The sequence below is a fragment of the Plectropomus leopardus genome, chromosome 6, assembly GCF_008729295.1.
Source record: "Plectropomus leopardus isolate mb chromosome 6, YSFRI_Pleo_2.0, whole genome shotgun sequence".
NCBI classification, from domain to species: domain Eukaryota; kingdom Metazoa; phylum Chordata; class Actinopteri; order Perciformes; family Serranidae; genus Plectropomus; species Plectropomus leopardus.
Genome location: NC_056468.1, coordinates 19,530,316 through 19,539,809, shown reverse-complemented (window position 1 = coordinate 19,539,809; position 9,494 = coordinate 19,530,316). Strand labels below are relative to the sequence as shown.

The 9,494-nt window shown below is 37.0% G+C and overlaps 1 protein-coding gene across 1 annotated transcript; it reads right to left on the bottom strand.

Annotated features, from left to right (window-relative positions):
* Window positions 1–2,277: 2,277 nt before the first annotated feature.
* LOC121944130 (hydroxycarboxylic acid receptor 2-like) lies at window positions 2,278–3,251 on the bottom strand. The gene is given in 2 exon segments (XM_042487816.1): window positions 2,278–2,318; window positions 2,321–3,251. Coding segments are annotated over 2 exon segments (972 nt in total).
* Between the last annotated feature and the right edge of the window lie 6,243 nt (window positions 3,252–9,494).

Below are 9,494 nucleotides of genomic sequence, written 5' to 3'. Positions count from 1 at the left end.
CTCGGCGATTAGAACAATAGGGGTAGAAAGAAAGTACAGCAAAAAAACAATAAATCATACACTAAAACATAATATTTTAAAACTAGAAATTAATGTTTTTGTTGCTGAATTAACCATGAATTGGTGATCAGGTAGCGGACTTTGTTCCTTTTACAGAAAAAGTTTGCTGAGCAAAAGATGCTATTCAAAAGTGAATAGTTGAAGCTGATCTCGAGGTTTGGCATATATTTAGTAAAGGCTGATCTGTGAGGTGCGGGGTGGTGATGTGGTCACCGGTTAATGGTACACTCTGCACATCAAGAAGATGCTTCCTGTTTGATTCAGAGGCAGAGGAAGGACCACACCTCAGTTTAATTCAACAGAGTTGTAGATACAACCAGCTCAGAGCCACCTGTCAGCCAGTGTGAGCTAACTTGAAATTTGCCTGAAAAAAGCCTGAAATGACTGAAATGTTGTTTTTTAAATTAGTGTCTGTGTTTGGGTTTAAATGAGAGTCTTACAGTGCATGTCATTCACAAATGTCTGCAATGTAAGGTCTGAGATTCAGTTACTACATGGTAGTGTAGTTACTTTGTAATTATTGCGTCAGGAGTTTTGTGTATTACTGAGTCACGCCCAGCTGCCCTTTGTGTGGCATAACTGAAGAGCATGAATGGAAATCATATTATGGCAACGAGCAGACTGAGTGGAATAACAAACAAATTAGTTTTGTGCAAAATAGAGAGTTTTCAAAACCTGCCAATAAGTTTTAATTGTTGATGGTAATTTTCTCTATTAGTTGTACGCTTAGTGTAAATGTGCATTAGATATATGTTTTTCAAATGTGTTTGTATGAATCTGTTTTTTAATTGAGGTTTTTAAATGCATGCTAGTCAACTGATATTTACACAAAAGGCTAATAACCCTTTGATTGCTGTCTGCATCAGGAAACCGTCTAAATGTAGGCGTTTTTTTTGTGGTTTTAAGAGTCATGTGTTTATTTATGTCATGCTGTGTGTACCATATTTATGAACTATATCATCTAAACTGAGATCTATGAACAGCATCAAAAGGTCATCAGAAAGCAAATATCAGCTGCTCAAATTATGGTTGTAAACAAAACATAGTTGCATGTCTCACTATTCACTTACTCATATGAATAAAGTCAGTGAACCAAGTAGGTGAAAAACTATTAACTATTTTTAATAAGGACACAAATAACAAGCTAACATCCACATTTCATATTATATATTCTTACTTTAAAAAAAAATAATTAAAAAATGGATGTATAGGAAAGAAGGCCAATTTGACCAAACTGGTGCACATTTGAATCTAATACAATTATTTAAATATGAACTCCTCATTTCTCTGCTCTGTGGTGCTCAATTTTTGACACTCGGGACAAAAAACAGATGAGGGGAAAAAGGTGAATACTTTCACTTTCTTCTGTGAAACTTTCGTGTTCTCTCATAAAACTTTCGCATCCTCCAAGAAATATTTTAATTCTCCATGTGCAGCAGCACAGCATGTAAAGGCATAGGTGTTAGACTGCAGGGGTCAGCGGGGGACACGTCCCGCTCAAGAAGTGGGATGTGCATTTGTCCCTCACAATAAAAACATGAAAGTAGCAAAGAGCTTTTATTTTGACTAAAGATAAGACATTTAAACCATAAACTGATGCAGAAAATGTACAATTTGTTACATGATATTCACCTGAATGTAGGAAATTAATATATGAAATGTCGACATGAAAAGATAGAGTGTGGTAGCCATAATTTTCATGTATCTCATGTCCCACATGCCATATAGTTTATCTAAATTACATAAAAAAAAAAAAATTTAAAAAAATATTGAAAACAAAAAATAAGATAAAAAAGACAATACAAGCCATCCACCATTGTTTAAATTTATTTATTATGTTTATGGCCATAATTATACAGTTTTCTCAAAATGACAAGATTTTGCTTTATTCATGTGATGTAATAAATATGAAAACATCAGGTTAAAAGGACAAAACATTAAGTACATAAATTATTTTAAAGCTTTAGAATAGTAAAAAGTAGAAAAATTTTGTTAATATATACTAAAGTAAAAATGATCAATGTTAAAATAATACATGTTTTGCAAAGGCGGTACTATTCATTTAAAAGTGCAATCAATATACACTGAATAACTACTGTGTGAGAAAGGTAAAAATAGCATATTTTCGGCTTAAGTTAGATAATAACCTTCAAAAAACATTTCACCTTTTTATCTGAATTTTAGCTGCATCTCTTAACTCTTTGCTGGATTTTGTGATCACAGCAGCTGGCTGAGCGACTGGGAGCCTGTGTCTCTGTTTTCTTCTCTACACTGTCCACAGTGTCCACTTGGGACAGATGAAGAGCTTCCCTGCAGATGTTCTTGAAGGCCGGGCTGGAGAAGTAGTAAACCACAGGGTCCAACATGCTGTTGAGATAAGTCAGGCTGATGGTGATGTAAAAGGTGCTGGTGAGGTCTTCCAGAGCAGGGCAGACTTCAGATTCAGGGAGGGTGTTAGCTGCTTGTTTGGTCTTGATCCAGATCAGCAGCTGCGTGATGTTGCTCGGAAGGAAGCAAATGATGAAGATCACCGCCACAACTGCAATGAAGATCAAGGCTTTCTTAATCTTTGCATTCTGGTCCAGCTTTCTCCTTCTCAGGTGTGCGATAATTTGGAAGGTGCAGTAGAGAATCACAAACAGAGGCACAAAGAAGGAAAAGATAAACTCAAACTTGTGCCAGCTCAGATTGCGGTAGGGTTCAGTGTCAATCAAGAAGCTCTCGCAGTAGGTTGTGTTGTGTTTCAGAGTGAAGACATGAGCTGTCATTGAGATGGTGATCACCCAGAGTACAAGTGCTCCGCACATGGCTTTGGAGATACTCAGAGAGTTGATGGGATGATGGGGATGCACCACACGCATGTACCGGTCCACAGCTATAACCATCAAGAAAATGGTACTTCCACTGCGGTTCATGGCCAACATGAAGAGGCAGATGTTGCACAGAGTGCCTCCAAACTTCCACACGATCCCAGAGATGTAGTAGCTGGCACGAAAAGGCAAAGCCATGTTGAGCAGAAAATCAGCCAGCGCCAGATTGAAGAGTAACACCGTGCTGCTCTTCCAGGGCTTCAGGTGGAAGCAGAAGATCCAGAGAGCCAAACCATTCCCAAGGACTCCCAAAATGAACTCTGTCACCAACAGTGGAGGGAGCACACTGTTCAGCAGAGTCCCATTGAAATAGCATTTCATTTGAGTTACGTGCTGTCTCGCTGGCTGCAGATCAGAGAAATAGCCCTTTGAGGTCTGTCTGTATTCTTAAAAGGGAAACATCTAACCGAGAAAAGTGTCTGTGGTTTTTGCACTTACAGGAAGTTCAGTGCTTCTGCTTTTCATTGAGTGTTAACACACAGAAGTTATCTTCTAGATGTATTTATCAAGAAAGCTAAAAAAGGATGACATTATCAGTTCACAGCACCGTATTTAATAGAAACCTATTGAACATTTTGCATTCAAAGCTTGAGCAAAAAAAATTATCAGGCAAACAAATTTATTTACATTTCACAAAACAGGGAAATTCAATTAAAGGGCAATAAGATATAAAACATAGTAAAGGATACAGATTTACAATAAAAGAGTTAAGAGGTAGGTGAAATTTAATAACTAAATGATTTACTTTTTTTTAATAAAAGTCATTAAAAATAGATAAAAGTGCAGACAAGAGATGCAAAGATAAAATGATTATTTTAAAGGATTTAAAATCAAGTTTAAAAATAAGTTTGCAGTCATTTCTAGGTGGAGAAGGCAGTGTAGAAAAGTTTTTTAGCCTTGGCTTAAAAGTGGTCAGAGTCGGGGCTTGTCTAACATCGTCGGGGGGGGGGTCACTCCAGGCTTGCTCTGCATGATAACAAAACTCTGCTTCACTATGTTTTGTTTTTGCTCTTGGGGACGGTCAGTGGGCCGGACCCAGATGTCCTGAGGGACCTAGAAGGTTCAGACCGTTCAAACCTCAATTAGTATCCCGGACTATTATTTTCTTAAAACACTGAATTCAACTGGCTTGTATTTGTGACAGGCGTCTATATGGCATGTACTTTTAATTCCTTTCACATAAAACGGGTTGATTAGCAAAGATAAAAATACAATCAAACTGTCATGGTTTCAGTAACATCAGCTGAATGATTGTGAATTTTAGAGAATCTTACCAAACTAACCGTGTGTGTAGCATGTCCCCGTTGGCAAAAGTTTAAACATTAATATTTGTATGTGTTATCTTAGCAGCTAACTAACTTTATTTCCAGCAGGTAGCCAACAACCTGGTTTTTATACATCTAAAGAACCTGTACAAAAATGAACTGCATGGTAACCAGATCAAGCCTCTAATGGAGACAGGCCTTTATTTGTCAAAATAATGAGGGACTGGGTATCTACTTGGGACTAGGCTTATATTTGATGTTTTTCAAGGTGTAACAAGTATTTTAGAGATATATCACTGTTCAGGAGGTAAATGAACTCATGAATTATTTATCTTATTGCATAATTCTAAAGTTGTTAACAATCAACTTGATTAAAGTCTGTAATTACTTTTGTGTGGTACAACTTCGTGGAAGTTAATACACTTTTTTGCAGTAAAAAACAAAACAAAAAAAAAAAAACATTAAGAGCTACAGGGCCCGTTATGTGGAATTAGCACCCATTACAGCATATTAAGTCAACTTCTTATTTCAAGTAAAAGCATTAAGGGTCGGGGAGAAACTGTTGTTTGTGGCTGGTATGTAAATTATCTGTTCTGACTTTTAGTCTCTTCACTTTTGCTTCATTTTGCTGCAATGGAATAAATTTAAAAATATTTGTATAATAACCAGTAATACAAGCAAAAACCTGTGTGCACTTTTTACCACACCCCTCCAAAAAAAAAGTCAGTTTTAATCTACAAAGGCAGGTCTTGCTCAGCTGTGCGTGTGATGTTTGAGAAACTGCAGCGGCCGCAATAAGCCAGATGTCACACTGGTGTTTTTCACCACTTTGAGGAGACTAAAAAGAATATTGTGGCCGGATCAGGCAAGCTATGACTGAAGAAAACAGACACCACAGCAAAGGCAAAGGTGGCGGCATCATGCCGTGAGGAAAATGCAAGACCCTTCCAGGGCGCTGCTCAGTGGCTGACCAAAAGCTTCACGTCGACACTTTGGACTCTCCCTGTGATGATGCAAGAAAATACTGTTCATGACTGGGGGGCAATGGGCTAACCTGAGGGTCCCAGCATACTAGTGCACTCCAACATGCACACAAATCACTGAATAAAAAGTCTGAATATATCAATTAATGTCTGCATTTCATTTGTTTGTCTGTGTTTTTGTGTTTGTTCTTACTTTTGTAGATGTGTGTACTGCCTCAATGCTGTGGGTATTATTGAAGAATAATACACATTATTTATATGGCATCTTTAGTACAAGAAATACAGCAAAAGGTGCTTTATACTAAGGATTTTGACATATGCATATGACACATGAAAATAGACAGAATGGACAGACATAGCCGGGTCAACAAGGCAATTCAATAAAAAATAACTTTTAAATACAAAATATAGAGCACATAGAAATAACTTAATCATGAAATTTAAAAAAATAAAATAGATGAATCGTACAAGTAAGCTGCAGCATTTTAAAACATTGCAGCTGTGTGAGGTGTAAAGAGATCGTTTTGAGCCTATAAAGTGACAAAGTCATATAAGATTCAAGTCTATAATGACACCAGATAAGACAAAGTGAAGGCGTCTGAGGACTGTGACCACATTTGAACAAATAGCATCAGTGGTCAATTCAAATAGAAACAACAAAGTGAAACAATGATAAAGTGAAACAAAATGATAATTCAGTCTGATTATCAGGAAAAGTGTGTGTGTGTGTGTGTGTGTGTGTGTGTGTGTGTGCGTGCGTGCGTGCATGCGTGCGTACGTGCATGTGTGCATGTGCACATCTTCTTCCTGAGTGTATATCATCTGTCAATATCAGCTTTCTTCAAGCACACTGCTGAGGTGGATAAACATGTAAAATACCATGTTGCACTTCATGTTTTGTTTGGCAGAGCAGAGGTTAACACATCATGGATGACTTTAAATTCGTGTCTAGATAGATGGTGTGTGCATATGTGGTTTTGTGTTGGCTGCTTGAATGTGTGTGTATGTACTTGTACTCTTTTACATGTGTAGATATTGGCAAAAATACTCATTTGTGGAGTTTGAAATGCTTTCTTCCACTTTTGGCGGTGGTAGTGGGTGAAGTGTGGAAGTTTTAAGGATGGTCTGGTGGGTGGTGTAAGACAACATTATGACTTTTGTTAAATGTATGATGTGGACAGTTTTTCAATATATATTACTGCTGTGCTTCTACGAGAAAAAATCATGGGAATTTATCTATTGATTTTGCAGATAAAGAAAAAAATCACAAAAGAAGGATCCGTTTTTACATGAGATTTAAATTCAATACTTTACCAGGAAAATGCTTTAGAAATAATGAGGAAGTTATGAAAATGAGATGGCAATGTAGTCTGTGTTCTGCTGTATGATAAAGGCTGTGACGACTGATTTTTTCGTTTATAATTAAAAATGTCAATTAGTCATGTTGAATGGGCCACTGATGCGTAGAGAATTAACTGGTTCTTCCATGAACATAATTTAATCATCAGAGGCTACAACAGGCTGAAATGGGATATGAGCTCACTCAGTTTGTTAACCTCTACTGCTGTCTAGTGGATAATATCTGATAATGCTGCTTTTGCCAGGTGTTTTAACTGCCTCCTGTGAAGTAGGATGAGTCAATTTTGAGGGATCATTCCTCTTAAAGTGGCCATAAGGAAAGTTGTGAGGCAGTACTAATTTTAAGACATTAGTTAAAAGACAAGACGAGTGTATTTTTTTATTTAAGTGTTAGAGCCATGGCGTCAACATAAAGGTTTGACTAAATCTGCAGAGGAGTCTATACGTAATAAATAAACATGCAGTACAGTAAAACCGATTGACACTTAACTCAGACTTAACATGGGCTATCTGATCTGACAAATATACTTAATAAAGACATCAACATTAGTTGAATGTGCCTTTGAGCCATGTTCTGTTGGGGTATGAGCATTATGAATATGAATGTTTTTTTATGGCGAAACCTTTCATACAAAAGCAATTAATAGTGCTGTACACAACAATTTTAAAAAATGTTAACATAGTCAACACCCAAAATGAAGAGTGGGGAAAAGCTTTGTGATTACCGTACAAAGACCCATGCAACAGTTCATTGATTTATTCCCACATGACTTATCAGTCACAAACTCAGTATACATGCATTTGAGTCGGGACCTGCCAGTTCAGAGACTGGTTAAAAGTGTGTGTGCCATGTTCAGAGCATGCGGAAATATGTGAAAGAGCCAGTTCAGCCTGCAGGGCAAACACATCCTTTTGTTCCCTTCTCCTGTTGTCCCATCAGCCCCTTGTGTTTCCTTCACCTGCATACTTAGGAACAAAACATCATGGTCAGCACTCCACCCGACGCAACCAACATGAAATTCCAGTCCTACAACCTTGAAGAGGACTGAAATGCAGACAGAGGCTGAAATGTTCATAAGTCACAGCTGAAGTGTTGGTCCTCATGTTGTATTTTCCACTTTTTGAATGCAATACTGTTGACTTTGTATGTTTCTTGTTTGAGTCGTATCTGAAGGTTTTGACTGAATCTGTGAAATAATAAAAGAGCAAGGAAGTCGTGATTGAGACAAACAAAACAGGTTATTCCCCGTACCTCAGATCATATGATTTTTTCAGTCAAGTCAAGGAGAGTTGGGCACAGCAAGAAGCTCCACACTGAATGAGAAAAACACAAAAGTAAATCCAATATCATTTACTGATGTCCTTTATTAAACAACAGAAAGGATATATATGAGCAGAACCAAATGAATTAGAATCACTGATCCATTGCTGAATTTTTACAGCCAGCTAAAGCAGACTAGAGACGTTTTGAACATTGTTAATTTTGTTTTAGAGGACCAGCATTGTTTGCATTTTTTGCCTATACATCTCAGGGGATTTGCAACCACACAGGCCAAATAAATTAATTTACAGTATTAGTCTTTGCTTTAAAGGGACAATTAACCCCAAAATCAAAAATACCTAATTTTCCTCTTACCTGTGATGCTGTTTATCAATCTAAATTGTTTTAGTGTGAGTTGCAGAGTGTTGGAGATATCGGTCGTAAAGTTGTTTGCCTTCTCTACAATATAATAGAACTAGATGGCACTCGGCTTGTGGTGCTCAAAGTGGCAAAAAAATAAATAATAAATTGAAAAGCTCAACAGCAATGTCTCATTCCATAAATCATGACGCGCTTACTGAAGATAATCAACAGACCTTTTTGTGAGCAGTTTCATGTAGGAACTATCTACTGAACTAAACCTGCATATTGTATCATTGCGCACAAAGAAGCATACACTTACTCACGGACGCAAGCACCCGGCCCCCAGGAAGTGTGCCGGGGTTTGAAGACAACTTTCATAATGGTCAAACAGTTAAATTATATCTCCAGAGTTCGTCAAGCGACGCGATGGGGCCCAAAGACTTTTTCTCCATAGACTTAGATATTGAAAAAGACATCTGTAAACCAGTTGATACATATTTTTGAATATCATAAACTCTGTGAAATGACTCATTTTATCCCCTTTACATGTAAAGCAGAGTTAAACGGCTCACTGTTGGAAGTCTCTAATGCGCCTGCTCTAAAGGAGCCCAATGATGCAGAAGCAGTGCCAATTATCCAGGTAATTTCGAGGAAATAAAGCTTTTTTTTTGGCTTCATGCACCACAGAGCACCTTTCATAGGAATGAGCAGGGTCTAACCTCCAATGCTGTATCCTGCCCTCTTAATACATATATAGGCTACATGCTTTACTCTGTGCGATGATACGGTTGGCTGCTATAGTTTGCTACAAAATAAAACAGGTCCTACATAAAACTGCTCACAAGAAGGTTTTGCTTAACTGGGTGATAACTTCTAGAAAGAGACTTTGCTGTTGATTTAACTAAATGTATTTTTGGGGCTTCCAGCACCATAAATTGAGTGCCATCTAGTTTCATAATATTGCAGAAAAGGCAAACATCTCTGCGGCCAATGTCTCCAACACTCTGAAACTCACACCAAAACAATCTAGATTAATATAAACAGGTTAGATGAAAAACTAGTATCTTTTTTTTTTATTTTGGCATGAGCTGTCCCTTTAATGCCAAAACATTGTTTATACTAGATGTGGTGAATAATGTTTTTTTTTTTTTTTTAATTCTGTTTTATTCCTTTTGTTGGTTTTTAACTCAGGTACATCTTTACTTTTGCAGGTTTATTGTTTTTATTCTATTTTTAGTTCAATTGCTTATTTTAATTTTGTATTATCCGCTTCTAATGGTCCAATGATAGTATTTCTTATAATTAATTTTAACATTTTTTGTCAGTTCTTATT